The 25747-nt window shown below is 39.4% G+C and overlaps 3 protein-coding genes across 8 annotated transcripts in view; 2 read left to right on the top strand and 1 right to left on the bottom strand.

Moving 5' to 3' along the window:
* Window positions 1–10822: 10822 nt before the first annotated feature.
* Window positions 10823–12636, bottom strand: LOC146458285 (retinol dehydrogenase 12-like). The gene is made up of 2 exons (XM_085090652.1): window positions 11943–12636; window positions 10823–11169 (listed from the first exon to the last, which is right to left on the bottom strand). The coding sequence occupies exons 1-2, from the start codon at window positions 12625–12627 to the stop codon at window positions 10877–10879; spliced, it is 978 nt and encodes a 325-aa protein (XP_084946778.1). The 5' UTR covers window positions 12628–12636; the 3' UTR covers window positions 10823–10876.
* Window positions 12637–12739: 103 nt separating this feature from the next.
* LOC146458286 (PITH domain-containing protein 1-like) lies at window positions 12740–14139 on the top strand. The gene has a single exon (XM_085090775.1). It carries the CDS (start codon window positions 12743–12745, stop codon window positions 13361–13363), a length of 621 nt encoding a protein of 206 aa, XP_084946901.1. The 5' UTR covers window positions 12740–12742; the 3' UTR covers window positions 13364–14139.
* Window positions 14140–14975: 836 nt separating this feature from the next.
* Window positions 14976–25747, top strand: part of LOC146458287 (uncharacterized) — a 60444-nt gene continuing 49672 nt past the window's right edge. For 3 of the 6 annotated variants that reach the window (XR_014858229.1, XR_014858231.1, XM_085090748.1), the window contains exons 1-9: window positions 14976–15099; window positions 15704–15766; window positions 18130–20379; window positions 21138–21335; window positions 22059–22153; window positions 22800–22856; window positions 23056–23199; window positions 23835–23957; window positions 25280–25370. Coding sequence is in view for 2 of the 6 variants with exons in the window: in XM_085090748.1 (XP_084946874.1) it covers window positions 15082–15099; window positions 15704–15766; window positions 18130–20379; window positions 21138–21335; window positions 22059–22153; window positions 22800–22856; window positions 23056–23199; window positions 23835–23957; window positions 25280–25370 (3039 nt within the window). In the remaining 4 variants the exon portion in view is untranslated. The remainder of the gene's footprint in view (window positions 15100–15703; window positions 15767–18129; window positions 20380–21137; window positions 21336–22058; window positions 22154–22799; window positions 22857–23055; window positions 23200–23834; window positions 23958–25279; window positions 25371–25747) is intronic. The other 3 variants (XR_014858230.1, XM_085090749.1, XR_014858232.1) reach the window with 3 other exon arrangements.

The following is a 25747-nucleotide window of genomic DNA, read 5'->3' on the forward strand; positions in this document are numbered from 1 at the left end:
TATTTAAGAAAGAAAGCAACATTTTGTGCCTTTTACATTCATGTGATATTCACTTAGAAAAGCCGCAAATCAAAGTGCATCCTTTGAATGTCGTCGAGGCTGTTGCCGCCAAAAAAAGACATTGATTCTTTTGAAGAAAAAAAATCGTCGTTTGTTTCCGGCTGAAATCGAATCATTGGGTTAGTATTTTGCCTGAAATAAAAACGCTGCGTTAGTATTGTTTAGTTAAGTAGTCGCCATGTGAATAAAGACACAAGACGCAGAAAAATACACAAGACACAGTAACTTTTATTTTTATTTCTCTACGTGTATTAGTTACACATTTCTTAAAGTATTGCGCCTGAAATAAAATCTCTGCGTTAGTATTGTTTAGTTAAGTGGTCGATATGCCGGTGAATAAAGACACAAGACACAATATTTTTAATTTTTATTTCTTTACGTGTTTTAGTTACACATTTCTTAAAGTATTGTACCTGAAATAAAATCTAGGCGTTAGTATCGTTAAGTAGTCGATATGTGAATAAAGACACAAGACACAGTATTTTTAAGTTTTATTTCCCTACATGTATTAGTTACACATTTCTTAAAGTATTGTATCTGAAATAAAATCTCTGCGTTAGTATCGTTTAGTAAATAAGTAGTCGATATGTGAATAAAGACACAAGACACAGTATTTTTATTTTTTATTTCTCTACGTGTATTAGTTACACATTTCTTAAAGTATTTTGCCTGAAATAAAATCTCTGCGTTAGTATCGTTTAGTTATAATAAGTAGTCGCTATGTGAATAAAGACACAAGACGCAGTATTTTTATTTTTTATTTCTCTACGTGTATTAGTTACACATTTCTTAAAGTATTAATAGTGCCTGAAATAAAATCGCTGCGCTGGATGAGTCAGCTGAGTATCGTTGAGTTAAGCAGTCGCTATGTGAATAAAGACACAAGACACAGTATTCTTATTTTTTTTTTTTATTTCTCTACGTGTATTAGTTACACCTTTTTAAAGTAATGTTAATTAAGCCACAGGACCTAAATGAAATATAGCATAGGGTGCGCTCCTACATGAAAATTTAGCGTCCAGGAAAACCAAAGAGTGCTCTTGTGTCCGTAAAACTAGACACCCCGAGTAAATGGAACACCCCAGGGCCCCTGGACGTTATGCAGGGATCAGCTGGGGCTTGCTATCGAGACAGTCAATACCAAGCTTGCACATACAGCACAGGGACTGTGCACGAAGCCGAAAGCCGAAAGCCGAATAACGAAAAGCCGAAACAAAGGAACGAATCAAAGCGAAAGTTTCGAAATGTCGAGCAGAAATCCGGACCTTTTATAGCAGATAACATGAATTCCAACCCCTGCTTTCTGAGACGATACGTTTCGAGAATATTCCAATTAAGTACGATTTCAGCAATGATTGGAAATTGATGTTATCTTCCAGCGTGATACAGCTTCGTTGCTGTATCACGTGGTTAACCCACATACCTCATGCCAGGGTATAGCGGTGCCCTAGCTACCTTCTTGGGAGATCCACCATGGTTTTTGCAATCTCCTGTCGTAGTTAGAGCGCAGGCGGTGCGGATGCTCGGCTTGAATAGACGACAAAGCGGGTCTTACCTGGGACGGGTGCCGGCCGGCCATAACCACGTTTTCACGACGGCTTCATTCGAATACAACTACCGGAGTCCAATTTTTGCCAATAAGCTCCCTGTGGCTGAATTTATGAAACTGCCTGAGGTCTTGTCCTCCCACTTCGCGATAAAGCTCAGGTTGCTCCCTACTTCAAATTTTGAGATTTAAATTGCAGTGGTCGTATCCAAATTCCGCCATCGCGAAAACGAAAACAATATCGCAGCTTTAACAAACGTTGGTGAAAGCTAGCTTCAGTGAGGCGGCAAGCATAGATTGTAACCCTCTTAAAAACTCTAACAAGCCTCAATACTATGAAAATTTTTTCCCTTCCATAAAAATTTAGTTTTAATCGTGTTTTCTCGCACGCCAACCATGAAGCTTTCCCTGCAACGTAAGTTAAAACAGCTGTGATTAAGTTATCACTGCTACATGCTATCTTCAGTGTCTACACTCTGCTTCGTAATCCGAGTAACAAACCATTTGCACAAGAACGTAGTTTGACTACAGATTGACTACAGACTACAGACTACTGGTGGATCTGAGTCTTTTTCTTTTGCCATTCCGTCGCAACTTATCAAACATTTGGTGGATGCCAAAAACTTTCATAGTGCAAAAAGATTTGTTCAGTATTTACCATATTCGGTTTCGAATCCTTGGTTCGTCGTCTTCTTCCATCGCCGTCTTGGCAACTACCTCGTCTACTTTCACTGACTGCCTTAGCTACCTAAGCTTACCTTTGGCGCAAAGATGATCCTTGGTCTTCTTTCTTCGACCAGCCGGCACCAAAGCAGTGCCAATACAGAACCAATTTAGTACCAGTACAGCACCAATGAAGTTCTTCAATGAACCCACCAGTCTCCATAAGTTGTGAAGACTACCTACGCCTACGATTTGTAGACGATCTAAACTCTCTCGCCCACAAGGTGCAATGCAGGCCTTTCTCATTTACAGAGAAGACTCCTCCCACGAGGCAAGATCAACAAAGAAACAGATATACGTTAATTCGCTTATGACGAATTGGCTTTCGTATTCGTCTCATTGTCCACGCTGCCATGGCAAGAAAAGCCTTCTAAATGCCTGTCACTTTATAATCCTGAAACTCCTGTACTATCTTTGCTAACTGTCGCACTGCCTGTGATCAGCTCCAGGTGCTGTGATGATTCTCCGGCGTAGATTGGTCTCGAAGGCTACAATATCTAAGCTATGGTGTGTGCATTGTCCCATGATGCCCTGCTAACTATTAACCCTATTTAGATCGGAGAAATGAGGTGAAAGGAGCGCTTCCAGAGGGACAGAAAATAGACAAAAAAAAAGCAAAAAGCCGTCCTAAATAGGGTTAAGAAGTCAAGATTGTCCTGTAAACTCATCTACGCTCGCAAATTTGGCGCTAGGCTACCGCCTTTGTTCTTGAATCCCATATTGATTATTTTCTAGGCCAATTACGAAGCGCCTACGGAAAGACGATAGCCGTCGAAACTGCGAGCCTGGCTAACTATCTACCTGTAACTAGAGAAACCATTAAACTTGTAAGGAGTGGCCAAATAAGGTCTCCCTACAGTAGCTGAATGGCTTTGTGTCTCCAGTTCCTAAATTCTGCCTTATAGTTAAAGTCTGGTTGAACCTTAAGATGAAAAGCCTCACTTTACTTAAACAGCGTTTTGACTGTCAAGTGAAACGTGATAGATCAACTGAATTTCGCGCAACAAAGCGGGAGACCGAATACGACGATGACGATGCCGAGATGTTACCGAAAAAAATCGAAGTTCAAGCTGATGAACTCGTGGAAAAATGTGCCGATCGAAAGAGTCGAACAGTAGGCGAATAATTTGAAGGAAAAACTTATCGAAATCAAGAAACCAACCGAAAGCTAACCGAATAACCTGCAAAGGAACCCACAGGGAGCCTAAGGGGGCAGGGGAAAAAAAACCCATCCCAACCCAGGGGACCCACTAACTAATATTAGTAAAGTTAAGCCGAATAAGAAGTCCGCTGACTTCTGGCCGAACATGTGTGCATAAGTGTGCTTTGTAAGGTTCATCCAGAGCTCTTATTTACCCCCCATTCCCAACCCCACAAGGAAGAGACTGACCAATGGGCTCCTGCCCATATTGAAGATGTTTTCTTTGCCTTGATTGGTTGAGGCGACGCTGAAGGTTGTCTGAAGTGATTGGACGAACGACTGGCGAATGGGGAACGATGTTTTTTAGGCTGTCAACTGGGAGTACTGGCTATGGTTCTGCAGCTGGCAACTTGGTGGGCGTGCTGTGGTATGGGTTGAAGCTGTGGGTCTGGGAAGACCATTGGGTGTGCTGTGACACTGGATTCTTTGGAGCCAAGGATATATTGCTGTAATGTCTACTCCGCAGGAGTCTCAAAAAACACTAAAAATAAAAGAGGAAAACAAAATTTCAATACATTATTACCATATCATCAGCAGACATGTCAATCCATGAGCCTATTCAGGCCAACATGACGTTACCGTTTTTACATCCACTGAAATTTCCAGGCCAATTCTCAATAACAAAGTCACCTCGTACACAGTTTATATGTTTAAGGACGGTGCGTTCTTCTGCTACTGCGCATACGTTCTGCGCACCTCGAGGTGGTCTGCGTTTGCGCGGCATATGACTGTGCGGGAATAAGATCTTATCAACGGCTATTGTAATCGAAAAGGAAAACAGGGGACAACCACACATTTTTTGTAGACAATGAAAGCTTCAATTTGGAAAAAAGATACCAAAAATTGGTGTGTGTTTTTACGCTTTTTGTAGTTATTGTTGGTTATCTCTGAAAAAGGCGTGGTTAGCCTCAATTTTCCTTTTGGATTCAAACAGGTCATTTCACAATGGTTTGGTGTTTTCTCTCGCAAATTAGGGATATTTGTTGGCTTCACACTACAAGCTAAGTTAGTTTCAAGCAAGCACTTGATTCAAGTGCACTTGAAAATCTCATGTCTCACTTTAGAAAACTTGGCTTCATACCTGGTGACAAAGTATACACTTGAAGCACAAGCTGTCAATCAGCTTTCGCGGTAAAATCAGAAATGCGATTGCTCGCCGGAAAATCATGGAGCCTTTGCAACGGAAAAACGTTTTATGTTGTTTACTCTTTATTTTGTCTTTAATTTCAACTCAGAGAGTTTTAACATTACAGGAAATGCATAGGTACTTCATTGTTTACGAGTACTTGGCAACAAAACAAAAGAACAGGCGACATCTTTTGTATTTGTCGAGAATGGTTCAGCAACGTGGTTTTCGGCATGGCTTCGTCCACAAAATTAGTTTAGACTGCTTTTAGCTAACTGCGACATGGATCCGCTTTGGAAAATGCGTTTTCGCGTGACTCGTCCAACGCTTTGTGTGATTTGGTGCGCGGAGTCCTCAAACTGCGAGGCGTATCTCCAGCCATCCATTTTGATTTTTTTTGGATTGATTTTAGTTCACGGCAAAATTGTTGGCTTCACACTACAAGCTAAGTTAGTTTCAAGTAAGCACTTGATTCAAGTGCACTTGAAAATCTCAAGTCGCACTTTAGAAAACTTGGCTTCACACCTGGTGACAAAGTATACTTGAAGCACAAGCTGTCAATCATCGTTCGCGGTAAAATCAGAAATGCGACTGCTCGCCGGAAAATCATGAAGCCTTTACAACGGAAAAACGTTTTGTGTTGTTTACTCTTTATTTTGTCTTTAATTTTAACTCAGAGAGTTTTAACATTACAGGAAATGCATAGGTACTTCATTGTTTACGAGTACTTGGCGACAAAACAAAAGAACAGGCGACATCTTCTGAACTGAAAATCGATGGTTCAGGCTGTCCGTAAAGATGAAATTCAAATAAGATCGTAAGTTTAAATCGGCTTTTCCTTCTTTTTTATGTTTACTTACAAAAAAGACTGTTCCATGGAGTCCTCAAACTGCGAGGCGTATCTCCAACCATCCATTTTGATTTTTTTTAAAAATTAATTTTAGTTCACGGCAAAATGTTTATCTGTCCTGGCACCGCAGCACGTGGCTTTCAATTGGTTTCCCTTTCCCTATTGGTCAAGTACGTTCTCAAGTGTGGTGTTGGCCATACTTGGCGGCGTACTTCGGCTTCTTTGAACTACGAACGTTTCCATGGTCACTAAGTAAAGTTCAAGTTGGTAGGTTTTACCCCTTCACACTCAAAGTAGGTTTCAAGTGCACTTAGATTATACTTACAAGCTCTAGTGTGAAGCCCCCATTGTTATCTAAAAATTCACTCGGATTACAAAATTTAAATATATACGAAAGGAAAAACGAAGAGCATTCTGGTGGTTGTAGTAAGATAACTTTAACGTGAAAATCGCTTATTTTCCTTGCTAAGATCTACTTTCCCCGCATAGTCATAAACCGCGCAAAAATGCCTCTATTCGGAGGCGCTGTTATTAAAAAGATGCATGCACACTGTTCCTGCAGCTTGTAGTTGCAACATTTATTGCATATTCGAAGGACGTAAAAGCAATGAGACCAAACTTATTTCTTCAATTTAGGTGTATTATAAGCACAAGACTAACCTCTTAAATTTCGATTCCTTTAAAAGGAGCCACGTGTTGTCGTTCGCACAAAAGTGCTGATCTGACAACGTCCGTCCTTCGAACAGCAAATTAAGCTATGAATTTTTACGCTTGCCCTGGGAATTTCTGTAAAGAATAAGTAATAAATTCAGGAATACAGATGTCCACAAGAAAGGTTGCGGTGAAAAACTGAACTCAACAAACTGAAAGACAGAAAACACAAACATTCACAGATATGAAGTAAACTGCTGACTATATAAGCTTATCTTTGACATGCAAGTGTGAGGGAAAATGCCGAAATGGCGCGAAATTCTTAAACGAGAACGCGGCTGGAACTAACCTGCCCCTTGTTCTGTGCTAGTCTTTAAACGTGCTGCTGAATTCAGTGTGTTTTACTGCTGTTTCCATCGATATTCTAGCAAACGAAGGTTAACATGTTGCTGTTTACTGTAACCCATGGCCAGCGAGCATGGCAGCAAAAAAGTCAAATGCGAATAAATTAAAACGAGTTTCAGCGCACGGGCTCCATGCATTTTAATCTCTAATCTGATTGGTCCATTCCGTTAATTACTAGTAGCAACGCAATGTAAATGAGTGCAGTCGGGGGAGTGGCTTTGCACGTGAATCCTCGTACATTACTCGGGAATTTGTTTTCGAATAATTGGGCCATTTTTTTCAGAAAGAACTATTTAAACTGTTGTCTTCTTTGTTCTCTGGGGGTAACCATGCATTTTTCAGAAATAATAAAACTGCAATTTAGGGAAAAAAACGCCATACATCGCTTTGTATTTTACTGATTTTTAGAAAAAGCGTTTCTTAATTATCTCTAGATTAAAAAAAATGCCCGTAACCGACCTGTCAAGCTTGACTTTCGTTTATTCTTGATGTCCCAGTGAAGGATGACACGCTTTTTTGCCACCCAGTATGGCGGATTTAGTGCAAAAGGCCCATACTTCTGTATTAGGAGGTACCGTCCTTAATAGCTTCAAAAAATTTAAGTTGCTGAAAATTTTAGGGGACCGAATCTTATTCCCCAAACGTACTAGCTGTTGCTGGCTTTACTAAAATGCTAGCTGACTTCTCTTCGCTTTAAATTTCTTTTCTAAAGAACTAAATCCCAATTCCTGAGGCTATTACAGGTAAGGCCTTCCGCACAGATATCCACGGAAATAAACCGTTTGAGACCTAAACGCTGCAACCGGAAAATTAGCGACGGCGTCAAATTTTCAAAAAATAGAACCGAATAACCTAACCTTTTAAAAAGTTGTTGTTTACTTTGGTTCATCTCTTGAATCGTTTATCATTCACACCTACCGAGTTGTGTCAAAAATAAGAACTTCAAAGCTCTGTAGTTAGCAGCATTTGAGGATGTATGAAGATAAAGTAGATTTTAATTGATAACAAAGTTACATTTTATGGTCAGTTTTTTCATTTAAACGTCGATAGAGTGATCCGATTTTCAAACAGGGCTGAAAACACTAATCTTACCCCGTGACACATTATTCCTTCAGAATAAAACAGCTTGGCATAAATTTTGAATGGAGTTTGGCTATATTTGGTTAAAAAGTATCATAATGATTACAGGATTGCGTGAAAGAGAAATAAAATTTCATTACTAATATAAAACCGCTCAAGTGATTCTGTGCTGCAAAAATCGAAATATGAAGATCCCATGGGGTAATAGTCTGAGTACACCGATTCAAGAGCTCTCCGTACATTAAAGCGGTTTTCAATTGAGTGTCGTAAAACCAAAACCAAAGTATTTACTCTGGCCAATCACAACAAACACAAACGATGCATTGAACCAATCAAAATTCGAAGCAAATACATGTAAACAGCGTTAAGCGCGGGAAAACGCGTGCGAGCAAGTCACGATTGGGTTAGGCTTTACTGTAATTCTCATTGGTTGGCAAATTGGCGGGAGTTTTTTCAACCAATGAAAGAGCATAGTAATACAAAACCAAAGCAAAGGAGCCATATATTACTTTCAACACTCGTTTGAAAAGAGCTCTATATTACTTCGCAAGTTGTATTTGTAGCGGAGAGTGATAAACATGCAAGTTATGCAGTGCTTTCTAGTGGTATATACCGTGGAATATCCCACGAGTGAAAAGGCGAGTGTGTATAGCTGTTTCGACCAAGGTTGTCCAAAAAAGCGTAAAAGCGCACGCGACAATAGCGCAAGGTAGTCTGGGAAATACCCCCCCGAAATTAAACTAAAGCTCAAAATCCATATTGCCCACCATTTCAAGTCCTCGTTGTACGGTCGAGGAATTATGGATTCTGAGCTTTTATTGAAATTTATTGGCTATTTCCCAGACTATGTTTGGGCATTGCCGCGTACGCTTTTACGCTTTTTTGAACAACCTTTGTCGAAACAGCTGTATACGAGAAATCACTGCGTAACTAATTTATCCCATGCCACTCACTGAATTAACTTTCCTGTTCAACGTCTGGTTCCAGGAATTCAAAATATAGATCAAAACTGGGGTATTCTTCTTCCATGTTTTAGTTGTTGACAGTAATTTTTTCTGAATGAAAATTTTGACCTGTCGCAGGCTCTTCAATCGATCTTTTGGCGGGAAAAATTTGTAGGCCGCGAGGAACGCCGGAATTCTTTTCGTGGGATACTACCCATTGCATACCGCAGAATATGCAATGGGTTTCTAGCATTCGGATTGGATGCATTCTCTATGGCATGGGATAAAGAGCGGTTTCCAATAATTATTTATTGAGTTTCCTAAAACCGAAACCAAAGTAATGGAGTGTTTTCACATGATGTCACGGCAGCCATGTTGGTGTCCCAAAACAAAGAAATGGCGGCCATATTGGTGTCCCAAACAAAACCTCCGGGAATTTATGTAAATGCTTTCTTTTGTTTCAGTAGACCAATATGGCCGGTAGTCACGTGAATGAAAACGCTCTATGGGCCATTCCGAGTTGCTTTGAACTTCATAATGAAAGCGAGGCTAGGGGCAAAGTTTTTGTTATGAAAATTAGTTTTCATTCACATGCAAACAAAACTAATTTTCAAATGAAAAGTTTTGCACTCACTTGCTTTCATAGTGAGCTTCACAACAACTTGGAAATGGCCAATTACTCTCACTGGCCAATTGCAAACAGATGTAATTAGTAAACAACACTATGAGTCAAATTATCAAAATTTGAAGCAAATACATGTAACTGTCGCCAAGCGCGGGAAAACACATGCGACCAGCAAGGGAGACAATTGTCTCCCTTGCTCATGCGACCAAAACACGATTGGTTTTGGTTTTGCTTCTCATTGGTTAAGAAAGTGGCGTGAGTTTTGTTAACCAATCACAGAGGGTAGTACTGCAAAACCAAAGCAAATGTGAAATTGCTTTCGACACTCAATTGAAAACCGGTCTAATAACAAACTGGGTATAATTTAGATAGCAGGGTTAGTTTCTAAAGAAACTGTGGTGCTGTGTTTGTGGGGAGTAGAAACAAATGTTTGATTATCAACAAAGTTGACAACTAAAGTTAAATTGGCCACTGGTGGGGCCAAATTACCTTTAGTTAAGAATTATGTTGATAACCGAAACATACGTGACTATAATTTAGGCCCATTTCAATGGTTTCACTTGACCAACATTAATTTAACAAAAGTTGAATGAATGTTCGCCAAATGTTAAAAGTGAAGTAACTGTTGTGTAGAGACTGTTCAAATGGTTTCAACAGTGAGCCAACAGTCCGCCAGCGGGCCTAAAACTTATAAGAAATTCATTTTTTTTTAATACAATTTTATTACTGACATTACTTAAATTACAATACAAAAGCCACTTACATTTCACTACTAAAAGCTACCTAGATAACAAACCATCCACACACTCTACTTTTTATAAAAGAAAAAAAAGTAAGTAGTGAATGAAGATACCGTTTGTATTGTAAATAGTGTATTCATTAGTACCATAGTATAGTAAGCATATATTGTAAGTACAGTCAGGGCTGTAATTATCGCAATTAGTGCTAATTAGTGTTAGAAGTGTTTAGTATTGTATTATTAGTGTTATGTAATGCTAATAGAAATCCTTCCTTATTGAAAAAAAATATTAATTGTAGACCCTGACAGTGTACCGCTGCATTTAGCTGACAAATGTTGAACAAGCACCCCATCCCTGATGAATGCCATGTCTCTAAAAAGCATCTCCTTGCAGTGACGTGACATGTCACAGTTACATGTACTGTGTACAAGCTCTGAAAAATAATAAAATTAGCACTCTCTGTATTCTAAATTGAATCTAGTCAGTACACATTATCCAAGGGAAGCATGTTTTTGTCCCAGATAGCTGGTGTTCAAACTATGAGATAATGGTACTCTACTGTGCCTTGTGCATGTACCTTGATTTTTTCTTTTTTGAGGACATACAGCCCTGCTCACTCCTTCATTTCTTGTGTATCTGGGCTGTTCTTAGTACTTTTCGGTTAATGTTGCACAAAGTTACCATACCAGTAGCTTCTGTTATTTAGCTACTCTATTCTCTCTAGATAGTGTGTGGACAAAATTCTTTCATATCACTGTCCGCAAAGTTTGTTACTTGTCTTGAACTAACATTGAACCTCACCTTACGGACACCTATTTCTTGCCACATGACCTGCCAAACATTTTTCACTTATCAATTTTAACATTAAAATTCTGTAAATAATTATAAAAGGGTTTGTGCATTTGTAAGAGTCTGTCCATTGTCTTTAGTATTTTTGGATAAGTGTTTCACTAAGTTCCCAAAGCTTTTTGGCCACTCCATCATCTCTGGTGTGAGGTGGAAATTCCTTTACATCACAATCAGCAAAGATTGCCCCAGACACATTGCTTAATTTCGCTTCCGTAGCACAGTAAATGATAGTCTGAGCTCCTTCGCGGGGTCTCTTGGCCACTACAAATGCAATTGGGAACAGGAGAAGCTTTTTGATCATGCTGAAGGATGAATTACGGTGAAGTTCAGTCCAGCATAAACCAGGGCACAAAGAGTTGACAGTGACACCTGAAATGAAAACAAAGTTCTTGTCTCTAATTCACAGATCATCTCTGTCTCCATTTAATCAGTTACAAGTTCAAATATTGGAATTACATTCAAACCTACTAGCATCAACACTGAAAAGAGGCAGGTGAGGTGAATTGAAGTTACTAGTAATTGAAGGGCTGGCAGCATAACTATCTTACGTCTAATTATTGGTAGATTTTTGGTTTTGTTCAAAAATGTCTCAGTCAGAATTAAGGCTATGATCACCAAAGGTGAATTTTCCTGATACGCTAATAACTTCTCCCCAGTACTTTTATAAGGAAAGTGTAGGGACAAGATAGAAGTTGTTCTTTGATCTTCGTTCCTTGAAGGGTTAAACTGGCTAGGATGCATGCACCTACTAGCTATCCTGACTAATAGCGTCAAAAACAAAAGTTCTAATAAAGGAATTAACATCCTAGCTACATGTTATGTAGAGGAAGGAGAGGAGGGGTGGAGGGGGGGGGGGGTTGCTCGGACACTTAAATAAAGTCATTAGAGAGATTTAGCATCGCGTTTACAGCAAACGGCAAACACCAGGCTGAAATTTTCTGTTTGATGAAAAACAATGAAACATTTTTGGTTTAAGGTTATCTTCACCCAGTCGGCGACAGCTATCGAGCAAACACGAAAAAGAGAGAAGTGAGTACGAGAAACACAAGTTTATGCATTTTAGAACAGACAGCGGCTTGACGTTTCCCGTTTGGCGTTAGCCATAAATGCGAAGCTAAATCTTTCTATCTTAGAACCCTTACCTTCAGGAAGCCTTTTGCTCAACTCATGTGAAAACAGCATGTTGGCAAGTTTGCTTTGGGCATAAGGTCCTGTCATGTGATTCTGTTTCCCCGAATGGCCCTTCTCTGCATAAATGTTATCAAAGTCAATGCGAGCCCTCTTGGCCAGACTTGATGACACCATAACAATCCGACTTGGTGCAGACTTCTCCAGCAGATCCAACAACAAATTAGTCAGCAAGACGTGTCCAAGGTGATTGACACCAAAATGTATCTCAAACCCATCTTGGGTTTTGGCCAAAGGGGGGTCCATGTATACCCCTGCATTGTTGATCAAAACATCTAACCTCCTTTCCTCTCTCAATATTTCACAAGCAAAGGCATGCACGGAAGCTAAAGAAGTCAGATCAAGAGTCTTCAATATCAGCACCGCTTCTTTGACGTGAGAGCGGATTTCATCGGCGGCTTTTTTGCCTTTTTCAGGGCTTCTACAAGCAAGGATAACTCGTGCTTGCCGTCTTGCAAGATCCAAAGCTACTTCTTTTCCAAGACCTGTGTTTGCCCCAGTAATGATAACAGTTTTCCCTTTCAAAGACACATTATTCTTGCATACTCCTCCGGCAAAATAGCAGCGTAAGCGATAGTAAGCGAAGGCTAGACCAGCTGTTATAACAGAAAGTACAACAACAACAGTGTTGTTAGCCATTTTGCAAGAAACGACCGCAACACTTGTAAGTTGAGCCCGCGTTTGTTCTAATCTGTGGATGCAAATGTTTTTCATTTATGAGTACACTAAAATTTTGCTAGTTCCCAATTTCAACATGGCAGGCTGTGGACACGACCACCATGAACACGAACATGACCTATCTGAATCGGAAAGAGGCGCCCAGTTTCACCTTTTTCAGAAAATCGACCTCATCAAGCTTCAGTGCTTAAACGAAGCCGAGGAAGGCTCGGCTAAAAACGTTTTCAAACCTTGGGAAGAACGACTGGACACGACGAAATTTGTTGAAAGTGATGTGGACGAGGAGCTCTTATTCAACATCCCTTTTGTTGGTCAGGTCAAACTCAAAGGTATCGTGGTCATTGGAGGAGAGAATGGCGAACATCCATCAGAGATGAAGCTGTACAAAAATCGTCCATTCATGACGTTTGATGATGCAAATGCGGAGCCTGATCAGACGTTCGATTTGAACGAAGACCATAATGGCACTTTGGAATACACGCCCAAGGTGGCACGTTTTTCAAACGTTGAGCATTTATCTATTTACTTTCCTCGTAACTTTGGTGCTGAAACAAGCAAGGTGTATTTTATCGGGTTGAAGGGTGATTTTCAAGAAGCACATCGTCACGGTGTGACAATTTGCACGTACGAAGCGAAGCCCAATCCATCAGATCATAAAAGCAGTACGTTTGACAGTGTGCATCACACAGTTAGTTAGAGACAGTGGGAATCACCATGCGAGCTATTCAGTCGAAAATTCGTTGTGTTGATGAATGCTCATTTATTCATTGATTTTAATTTGTGATGTAGTAGGTTGGAAATGATGTACTGGAGACTTCTCTCTCGCTTGCTACTCCCTTACACTTCCCCCATGCTTTGTTTAAATGTTTCCATTCTACTTTCTACTATTTGGGAAATCCTGCTATAACATCTAGGTTCCTGACTCACATAACCATATTTTGGCCTGTGTCTATATAAGAGACTTGTACACAATTGTACTTGTGGAAGTGATGCCATTAAACTAGGTTCATTTGATGAACATCTTGCCTTCTACCAGGATTTGAATGTTAATAATCATTATGGTAAATGTGAGAAATGTGATGGTATGTTTTAATACTGGTGATTAATTGAAAAAGATTTCTTTATCAGTCACTGACACGGGCATACTCAGAAAAAAATTCAAGTTCTTCCAATGGACTTCTCAAATTCATTAATAATTCATCAAGAGAAAACAAAGAAAATCACTACTGTGACCGTGGTTTGGATATGTGATCCTAATTACCATAAAATTTTGCCAACTTTAGCCTTGAATTTCTCCAAGAATTATTGATCATTTGAGAAGCCATATCAAACACTCGAAAGTGTGTTTCATCAGATATCCAAACACCTCAAAGTCGTTTAAAAAAACTCGGCTACGTCTTGTTTTTTCAACCTACCTCTCAGTGTTTGGATATCTGATGAAACACACCTTCTCGTGTTTGATATATTACGTCAAACCTATAACCTTCCAATTCTCAGTTCAGATTATCTACCACTGAACTCTAGGAGACCTAGGTTTTCGCCTGTTCACAGTTCGATACCAGGCTTGATTAATTTACATGAACCAATCATTCATGGAGAAGTAAAAAGGCCAAAGAACTCTTGAGTGGCACAGAAACTGTAAACAACAAAGGACTCCATAAATAGATAGAACTAGAGCCTAATTTACCCTGGGTTGTAAAATTTTAAAAACTGCAGGAAGCTCACATAAGGGAAAATTAAATGCATAGACTCCTGAAAACCGTTAGCAATTTTGCAGATGAGTGTTCATTTTGAAAGCTAAATGACTGCAATAAAGACAACAAAAAAATTGATCCTACCAGACTGGTCATAATTTTCATATGGTCATTAAAACAAAGTTTAGTCTGTGAAAGCAGACACATTTTCTGGTCTTGGTTCACTTGCCCTTTTCTTGCTTGGTGAAACAAGGGATGGAAAAGGCAGCAGCTCTCACAGGGTAACCAAAATGGTAGAGTTATAAATTTCTTGTAACTGAATGCTAATTCAGTCAATTTGATTGGTCAACAACAAAACAAAAGATTTGATCTGAAGGAAATTGTTGACCACCCTAGGTTCACAGACATCCTTTTCTCTTTGGGTGAAACTAAAAGAGCTAAAAAGTTGTCTGGTAAACAGAATGGTAGTGTTGCCATGTGATTCTCTCTTAATCTTTTTTTAATATTAGCTAGTGGAAAATCCTTGGCACGTATTGCGGTCCTAAGGCAATAGCGAACGTGGGAAGCTGGGGCCTCATAATCCGGGATACTTTTGCCCATGTTCCCGCGAAATTCGAGAAATGTTGAAAGCAAGATGGCGGTCATCTAGGAAGAAAGTCAAGCTAGAAAAGACGACTGATTTTAGGACTTATACGGGCGTTGTTTGTCTTCTTAAAACAGCATGAGTGAAAAAGACGCGGTGAGTAAATGTTTTTCAAGGTTTTTGTCCTCTATTTCTCATATTGTTGCCTATTCTAGCTTGCTTAGATTGGGTTTTGGAAACCCGCTGAAACCCGAATCTCCCGGATACAGAACAAACCCAGTCTAAGTGACTTTTGATCTTTCCTTTACAACAAACTAAGATTTTAACCTTAACTTTCCTCAAATTTCCTTTTTTTCGCAAATTGGTGTTGTGGTTCCTACAGTGTACGTGCATTTCCATGCATTTTTCACCAAATCTTTTTGCACACGACTACGTGTCAACAGCGATGTATTGTGAAGGAAAAGGTGGGAGCCAAATTTGCTGGAGAGTGAGGGTACTTTTTTGTGGGGGTGGGAGAAGGGAGGGGTTGATTTGGATCCATTGCAGGGAGGGGGTAGTGGGTTCATACACAAAGTGGTGACGATGGGGGCATCACAGAAGAATCTCTAGATTGCAGCTCTCCAGAAGTTGGCTTCTCTGAAAATGTTTCATCCTTGTAGTTCACATACAGTGTAACAGATAACAAGATCATTCCACACTTTAACTCTGATCTATAATAATGTCAAAAGCAGGCTTAGAAATCTGGCCTCTCTTTTTTCAGATCATAAGGCAGCGGCTAATAGAACTGGAGAAGAAACATGCAAGGGCTTTGAGAAAACTTCAGGTAAATTCTATACCATCCATTTCTCTTAAATTGCATTAATATGCTAAATAAAAGTCTGTTATCTGTAAAGTAAATATTGCAGAATGGTTCTTAAGAATCTTTTCATGGGGTTAGTTCACAGAGAGCAGTCTGATCTTATGCATAAGGGATTAAGAGTCAAGCTGTTCAAAACATATGGGGCCAGTTAAGAGACTTAAACTTAGGCCGTGGCTTAAGACAATCAGTGGGCCTCCAAACTGTTTACATTAGTGGTTTATTTTAAGTAGATAAATAGTTTTCTAGTCTGGGATGCAAGCCTTCTCGTTACCATCAGCAGCAGACAATGTTTAGATACGACTGTTGGCAAAATTGAAAATGGCTTAGAAAGTTGTTTTGTTAAACAAGTTTAAGCTGTCTTTTAATAACTGACCCATAAAGTTTGCCCTAAGTGACTTAAATTGAAGGGCTGAGAGCATAACCGACCTATGTCGAATTTCAGCCCGTTTTTCGATGAGCTCGGATTTGTCCAAACTTTTGCATGTGTACTGCAATTCGATTGAAAACCATTGTCCAGTATTTTTTCACGCCGCTTTGTGTTTCGTATTAATGCCATTGAGAAAACATTTTACCATCTTGTAAAGATATATCGGTAACATTATAGACACTGGATGACCAAAAGGACAATGCACTGAGGATTAAATACTTGTATTCAATATACACTCGTTGTCTTTGAAACACGGCACATGAAAGCGGTGTTTTTCGCGGGAGCAACGAAAAGAATGCTGTCACGCTTTTATTTGATTCTGTTACAAACTACTACGTACGTGACAGGAATGTCCCAAATGTAAACAGTTACATTCTCCAAGAGAAAATGTGTCCATTTCCTGGCGTAAAATCCAGCTTTGTCCCGTTTGTCGATATATCACTCTTGATAACGCAAAATACTAGCATTCTACACGATTAACAGGAAGACATGTAGCCATTTCAACGATTAACAACGATTAATGGCAGTTCTATTAAAAAGGTAAAGACTATCTATTCTTTTTACCACCAGTCGGTGTTAACCGTTGAAAAGCTATGTTAATCGTACTTTTATTGAATCATTGCCTTGAAATTGTCAAGTTAATCGTTACATACCGAATTTCAAGCCTGGCAAACCACAACTAAGGCTTGCAAAACACCTTGTATATGGCAGGATTTGTTTCTGATGCTCCCGCGGGATTTGATAATCGAATTGAAAAATTCACCACGGCACAGTCATCACTACCAAGGAGGGATTCTTTGGACAACATTTCCACCAGTTCCTGTGAACTGCATTTGTCAATTTCGTAACTTTTCAAAAGATCCATAGATGTCGTGCGTTTTCAAACTTCACCAAACAAAAGCGAAAGCAACTAGCCAGTACGATACGCAAGTTGTTTATCCCGACTGCCTTGATCTATTTTGGGCTTGTTACAACCCGCAAAAGCAAACCATGATATCATCTCAAACGTTACTTATAGCAACAACAACTGGTGCGACTAAACACGGCGCGTGGACAGTGGAAACTTTTAGCCTACCGATAATTTGGAAAACGAGTCTGACGTGGACAAAACCTATAAAAAAATTGGCCTTCCAAGCGCGTTCACTTGTAGAAAAGCAAACTACCAAACCCCCCTCCCCCCCCCCTGACTCAATGTTGTCTTTTGGGTCACGAACAGTTTCCTGGCAAGCATCGCTTACCACATCAACATTGCATAAGGGGGAGGGGGGGAGGGAGAAGTAACTGTGGTAGAATTATGAAGGGAGAAACAGTAAGTGAGTGGTTTTTTGGCTGTCTGTGTTCGGTTGTCATTGCATAGGGGGAGGGGGTGGGAGGGAGAAGTAAGGAAGTGGTTTTTGTTCTGTTCGTGTTTGGTTTTCTCAAGGAGTTTTGTCCACGATTGTAAAACCGCAAAATGTTTTCCAAACCAGGGAGAGCCAAAATTCGGACAAATCCGTGCGAAACCGAAAGCCGCGCTAAAATTCGACATAAGTCGGTTATGCTCTCAGACCTTCAATTGTATCTCAACTGTAACTTAAATTTAGAAATGCTTTCATCATTGTCTTGAACACTGGCATTTCCAAAGAAAAGATGCTTGTATAATAATATTATACAGCTTTAGATCTTTGCTTTAGGGTGCAAACACCTAGGAGGATTTAGTCTGTGGGTAGTCTCTTGATTGCGCACATTGGCCAAGAAGGGAATGAGTCACTTATAGTCACAACTTCAAGCACTTTTAGCAAACTTGTTTCTAGTTGTTTTAGAACTCTTTTATGAACATAGAAATCTCTCAACAAACTGGTAATATTGTATATCTCGTTAAATAATTGTGGCAAGTGCTCTTGTTACATTTTTTGTACAGAGAGCTGAGAGAAACAAGCAAAGACGCCAAACATTTCATGGTTTTTTGGTTCAAGATGAGAACGTGGGTAGCAGAGCAACTCAGAACACCTCCAGCATCTTGCTATCTCAAGAGGAACTTAATTCTCCTAATGTAAAGAAACCAAGTTGTTTTTCAGCCCACAAAAAAGGACACTGCAAAAATGTGACATTCAAGGAAATTGTTGATACTGATCACCAGTTGTTATCTGAGAAATACCAAAATGAAAGTGTGGCTGCGTATACATGTAGCAGTGACTCAAAGATATCATCTGGAAGAATATCTGCCTCTATGGAATCCTGTATGCAACAGGATAGACCCAAGCGTGATGTTAACACACTGCAGAGTGATCTTGAAAGTGACAATAAGAACCTTGATACACTCAATAGAAATGCGGTTATTTCAGCAAATGACTCTCATGTTTTGTCTGATGATAATGTGGTTATTGCAGAAAAGCAAGATAATCGTTATGATCAAACTCAAGAATTTAAAGACCAGGCTATGAAAATTTGTGAGGCTGAGGAAGTTTCAAAATTGGCCACACACAGTCAGGATATTAAAGATTTGTGTCATGAGGACTGTTTTGGTAATAGTGAAATTAAGTGTACTGCAAAGAAGATGCAAGATCAAAATTCACCAAACATCACACAAGAAAGCTTGGATCTGTTAAAAAGCACTGTCTCTTTGAATGAGACAGATGGCTATCAGGGCAAAGAAACAGATGACTTACATGTATCCCCTATAAGTCAAAAAATAAAAAACTCTCCCTTGGAAAGCTGGCACTGGCTACAGCTGTTTGAAGAAGAGTATCCAAGGAGATCTCCAAGGTTACGATCAACACCAAACTTTGGAAGACAAGCTGTTATTTCCCAGGGTAGCAATATGACACAGCCGAACAAATCAAAAACTAAGAAATCAAGAATGAAGAAAGACAACACTCAAAGTAGTGGAGGTGAAATAAAATCAAATATTGTAGACACTGGGGAGGGTCTTGTTTTTCCCAGGCCTTCTTTAGAGCACACCAAACCTGGTGGACCTCTCAATGTTGTAGTAGACTTTGCTTTGCCTGATAAAGAGTTTGTGAAGTTAAAGCTGGCTAAGATCAAGAGTACCTTGTCAGCTGAGAGGGCAAATAAGAAGGTTGATGACAAAGCTGGGGGAATGACCAAGAAGGCTGTTAATGAGATACATGTAGAAGAAGAATCAAAACTGCCACATTCAAAATTGACAAATGAACAACAGAAGGACAGTGTAGAGAAGACCATGGAACAACATGTTGAGACAGAAAGAGATTTCAAACTGCCATATTCAAAAAGTGGGCAAGAGACGAAGGAAAATTGCTCTGTCCTTTTGACTCAGTCTTCAATTTCTTATCACGCTTGTTCGGTGGATTCCAATACTGAATTTAAATTGAAAGAGGTTAAGACATTTTCCTCTCCAAACACAATTGAAGAAAACAGAACTGGAAAAGTGACAGAGCCATCGTCAGCTGTAACTCTTGAATGCTGTAAGCAATCAGAGCGTGGCAAAACTGGTTCTTTCAGTTTGGGGTACAAGCAACTTGATCTTCAGTCACATAATATGGCTACACAAAATGAGGACAAAGCTAGTGCTTCTCCAAAGCAAAAATTGCAAGAAGGTAAAGACATTCAGTCATGTACACTTTGCCCGATGGAGTCAAGTCACTGTAACTGCAGTAAATCTGAAATTGTTGATGTTACATCTTTAGTTCATGATAGTCCACAAGCAGATGGCTTTAAAAAGAAAAATGGTCTTAGCCTGGATAACGAAAGAGAACAACCATGCAGTGAATGCAACCGACTAGTAAATCAAGCTGGTGCTGTCATGAATGGCAAAGTGGAAGATATAATTGTTCAAATGAAAAATTCTACTGTAGGAACTTCTGACAAAACTGATTTACCAAATCACAAAGAATCTAACGATGCTGTTTCAAAAACCAGTGTTATGAATGAAAGTGGTAGTCCAGCAGTTTTGCTTGATTCAGCTGCTGAAGCAGTTTTGAGTAACCCGGATAGAGGAAACAGTCAAGGAGAGTTGTTTGACTTAGCTGAAGGGAAATCCAGCCCTCCCAACCCAGAGCCAAGGTTTGGTGATCAAGGCACTCCATATGGGAAGATGACTGATCCCTTGGAGAGCTCTCAGGTACCATGTATGATGGCGCCAGAGGATCACTCAGAATTTTCTCCAGTACTTATGACAGCTTGTTTACAGGTATTACATACATGTAGAACTTATTTTCTTGTGCAAACATGATTCATTGTAATCATGATTTACATACATGTTCTGCCACTCTCCCAAACTGAAAATGACAGCAGGATTCCAAATCTTTTAGCGTTTAATAAGAAAGTAATATTGTAAAAGGATCAACGAACATTATGAATAACAGTTTTGTGCATGATATTATTTTCAACTCTTTTGTTCAGCATTAATTTTAATTTGTTGGGCCAAGTAGCCAGCTTCATTAGATTTTTTGATGTCAGACTCCCTTTTTGCCAGCCTGGAACACTGATACTTGTAACAATAATTTATTGTCCTTACAAAATGCATCTCAATGTTTTCTTTTTAATATATTAAAAAAATGGTTAAAGGAATAAAAATCAACCACCAAAAAACCTTTTTGTACCTTACTGCACAGTAATTTTCATTTAGTATACGTTAAACTCATTTTCAGAATAAAAAATGATGAAATTTCAAAGCCTTGTACCAGGTGTTGCTCAAAGGACAGTACCAAGTACATGTAAAATTAATGAGTTTTAATACAGTTCATACTATTTGACCAGTTATCCTTTATTGAGGCCACCTGTATAGGGAAATAGTGACAGACCTGCTCCAAGGTGACTTTACAGAGATTAAGGTTTTTTTTTGTCAAAATTATCGAATGTAAAAAACTGACCAACTGAAATTCACCCTTTAAGCATGTTGTGTGGGTTGGGCAATGCTCACTCCATTTTACATTGTATTTTAAATAGCACTGTATGAATGGTGAGGACAATAAAGTGCAGTCTGTTTCACTGTCATCATACGAGGCATCTTCAGAAAAAGAAGCATCATCCCTGCTACAGAAAAAGAGAGATGTGTTGGCTGTATGTTTGGCTCATTTGGTTGTCATCTGGACAATTGTACCTGGATTACAGTGGACTGTACTTCACAAATGGAGTCTACCTTTGGTGAGTTTTAATGTGTCCATTTTATGATTGTTACACCAAGGCCCAGTTGTTTGTGGCAGGATTAAGCTAAATCTTTGCAGTAACCCTTTAAGGACCTTGAAGGAAGTTGACAAGAACTTCAGAAGATTATGTGAGATCCTTGAAGATCTTTGAGGATAAGCAGAAAAAAAGAGATGTTTTCTCATTAATTTGCAGAAAATTTTACTGGATTTTCTCTTTTTTAAGTCTGTGGTATTCTGAATGTTGCATACATGCAAAAAACTAAGGTACATGTAGGCCACCAGGCAAAATTTTGAGATAAAAGCAAATTAATGTCTCTTACAGGTGGACCTTTGACTTTTGATAGAAAGTTTCAATCACCATTCATTCAGCTGATGTATATGCCCCTTCTCCCTCAAAGACTCTAACCTTTAGCACACAGAAGTCATCTGAACTGCAGACTGGATTCAATAACATTGCAGGACCTGCTGTCTCTAATATAGCTTTATCCCAGACGTTTCCCTGAGGATTTGCCTGCATCCATATCTCTACCTGGGCAAGCAGGAGAAAGTAGGGCAGAGTTTCGTGATAAAGTCGAAATTCATGGCAAAGACAGGAGATTTAAAGTACTTTCCTCCTGGTAAAGAAGGCCATCATGCTCCTCTTTAGATAACTGGCCACTAGCAAAGGCTAGAGAGGTACCATTTATTATTATTAACATGTAAATGTCTGTGCTTGCGACAGGATGGAGAAGAAGAGTTTATTACTGTTCACTTTGTTCCAGTGAAGTCTCATGTTGTTCTTCTGGCTGGGGGAAACTTCTGCAAAGGAAATGGAAGGTATATGTCATGTCAGTTGTTATCAATTTTGAAACTAAGGCAAATTTAAAATGTTTAAATTTGTGGTGCATATTTGTTAAGTTGCACAAAATTTCCTCCAGTTTGCCAATGATGCTAAAAAAGTTCAAAACCCTTGGAAAATCCTGAATAATGAGCATGATAGGTGTATGTAAAGTAATATTGGGAAAGAAATATTGTGTTTGGCCTTACAAGCATACAGGGATACAGAAAATAATCAGAGTTGCCAATTGGTGTTCAATGCAGAACCTCCTGTACACTAGTTGGTTGATTTTGACAAATTACATGCAAACTCCCAGCAATTTATGTGTCGTTGGTTGGGCAGCTGGCAAGCTGTTTCTTCTTTGCATGCCCATGACAAACTAACTACATAATTCATAATCTTTATGGTGAATGCTTCAAAGAAAATGATAACATGCCAGCTTGCATCACACCAACAGGCTCAAGAGGCATGTCTGCATAAACATCTTTTGTTAAAAGACTTTATAATATTGGCCAAATTTCAGTCATTTTTTTGTTTGTTGGGGTCCATTGGCACCCTATACACCCTTCTGGCCCAGGATTAGCTTAATCAAGCTTTGTATAACTGGGCCCTGGCACCCTGACAGTGTTAACTTTCTCAATTCAGGATTCTTGGTTATTCAGAAGAAGGAGAGTACTCACTGGATTTACTTGGTGATGATGAGTAAGTTGTCTTCTCTTTTTGGCTTGAACGGGATTCGAACCCATGACCTATGCGATGCCGGTGCAGTGCTCTACCAGTTGAACTATCAAGCCAACTGGGGCTTTCTTTTCTTAACTGCTTAAGTTGCATACCAACTGCGAGGATCTTTCTTCCATTATTTTGATCTTTCTTATATTTAAACAAGTTTTATATTGGCTAGGAAAAACAAGCATTTGTTTTCAACCATGTGTTTACTCCAAGACACTTTGGAACAAAAGGTTGATGATGATGTTGAGTTTATCATTGGATGCAGAAATTCCGATAAAGTGACATTGACAAAATGGTCTTTGGACAGTTATTGCTTGTAAGTATAATGAAAATTTATTCTGTGAAACGTTTATAGTATTGTAGTAACTTTCCCCAGATCTTTTTTTGCTGCTAGCTACCAAGTAATCCAGATTCGAGAAGATCTTTGGGATCATGATTTAAACCAAAGTATGTAAATGCAGGTGCATCCATTTGGTCATGTGTTTAGATAAAAATTCTTTATTAAGGATGACATTTAGATTCCTTCTTGTGGTAAATGTACCATGTACAGTCAACCACTTTATTGCAGACACCCTCGGGACTGCGAGTTAGTGTCCTTAATAGCAACAGTCTGTCATAGCAGGAATTTATTTCAGTCAAACGTCTGTAACTTATTTTTGCCAGGGATTTAGCTGATGTCCGTATTATTGGGGTGTCCGTGATAGCGAGGTGTTTGCAAAGCAAGAGTTGACTGTAATATTATATAAAAAGCTGGATGATTACACATGATCAATCAATACTCGGGTGTCTCTACATCCAAAGTCCCTGTTGGTTGTTGTCACCAGCAGGGGAAGGGGTAGGGGAGGTTAAGGCAGTGTAAGGAGAAGGCTGACCTTTCACATCCACCCAGTTGCCTCAGTTACATTTGTTTCCTTGACCCAGACCAAGTAACTTTCCTTTGTTGTGTTCAAGGCTGGTGGAAGGATCTCAGACTTTCCCCCCAATCTGTAGTGACAGTCAACTGTCATCTCTTCAGCCTGTTTGTGGTAGCCGCTGCCTTGTTTTGGGCACAACTGATGACAGTCTTTTCCTCTGGTAAGTTTTCTGCTTATCATCCTTGCGTTTTTTTTAGCAATGTGATTTCTTAAGCAAGAAGTTCATAAGTTCATTATAAAAGAAGCCTGTCCTGGCCGTTTTCATCTTCAGTTTGCCAACCCACTATTTAGAAAAGCGTTAACAACTGTAAAGAACATGTCCTTCCTCTCTGATTGTGGACAAATTCGCTAAATTTTGAACTAGACAGTAGAAACTTAAGGCTGTTATTTTGGTGCGGTGATAATTCAAATTTTCTTACAGGACACTAGCAACGCGCCACGACTGACAGACATACCGCATTTCATCAATAAAAGGTGTCAAATGAGAAAAGGTGCTTAGCCTTTTATAGCGGCGGAAACTTCTTGTGTATCAGTTGCCTGAGATGCCATAAATTTCTCAATCAACTAAAAATCACATAAACTGACTTTCCTCCCGTAAGCACCCTCTCTCACAAGAGAACTCATTTGCTTTCAACAAGGGTCCTTTGAATGCTTTGTTTTAGCGTTCAGCTCAGGGGCGTTGATTTCCTTAATTGGAAAGTATATTTCCCCGTAGTAATTAGCATTATGTTCAAATACCTCCATAATGAGAAAGGTTTCACAAGCAGGAAACGCAAGTTAAAAGTTTTGCATGATCCCAAGCAAGAGTCGTATTTAATGTCATTAAAGGACGTTGACTCCTTATGCAGAAGTATTTTTGCGCAGTTTATGACCATGTGGGAAAAGCATATTTTAGCAAGGGCGCTTGGAATCCGAAAAGAAAATTGGGGGTAACCATTCACTTTTCAGAGAGAATTTTACACCGATAATTGTAAAAAAGCCGTAAATACAAACGATTGTATGGCATTTTCCCAAATCATTTGAATCTTTATTATCTCCAAATGCGTGGTGGTCGTAATGCTATTTTTGGATATCAGTAACCCTTGCTAAGATGTGCTTCTCCCACATAATCAAAGAACGCGCAGAAATACATCTGCATTAGTAGGCATCGTCCTTAAGAAACCCGCCGTTCTGGGACCATTCTGAGATGCGCAGAACGTATGCGCAGTAACAGGAGCAGGTCTTAACCATTGAGCTCCAGGGTGATTCGTAGTGGTGGTACGTGAAAGAGCTGTAGTTGGAGACTCAAAATTAAGCATCCTAACCTTTGCAGTGATAGTAAGGACATGTATGGGGCTTCTTTGGGACATCTTTTCTATTCTATTCCTCATTCACCATTACGACAACGACATCCTCCCTTTTCCTTATAACTGAGCACACCTTGTCCTCTATCGTTGTAACTGAATACAGTTATGTTATTGTTAACTTTGAAATTTGTTGTAGGAACCATAAAACTTGTCAGCAGTTACGATCTATCAGTCTTCACGCCTTGGGTCTTGGTAGTCTGTCTTGCCTTAAAGCTGTCACGCAAAGGGTAAGAACCCCTTTTTTTCCTACTTTTTGATTGTGAAGTTTACCCAAGATAACAATTATTCAAGTTATCCTTTTTCACCTTTTGTTCTTTCGGGTTCATATTGTATTGTAGAAACTTCACCAGAAGCATGTCTCTCAGATGAAATGCTCCTGATTTTACATACATGTATTTTATCGGTAATGCATCAGTCAATTCCAGCTGTGCCCATCCCCCCCCCCCCCCACCCCGGGCAATAGTGGGGCATTTTCCCGCACTGTCCATCCCGGGGGTCGGGTATTAGCCTTCCACCCAATTACCCCGGGGCATTTGGCCATCTCACTTTTTTTTTACCTTATAACATTTTCGTTTCTTCTAATGACCAATTCATTGGGAAATTC

The sequence above is a fragment of the Pavona decussata genome, unplaced genomic scaffold (genome assembly GCF_977016875.1).
Source record: "Pavona decussata unplaced genomic scaffold, jaPavDecu1.1 SCAFFOLD_233, whole genome shotgun sequence".
In the NCBI taxonomy this organism is placed as follows: Eukaryota; Metazoa; Cnidaria; class Anthozoa; order Scleractinia; family Agariciidae; genus Pavona; species Pavona decussata.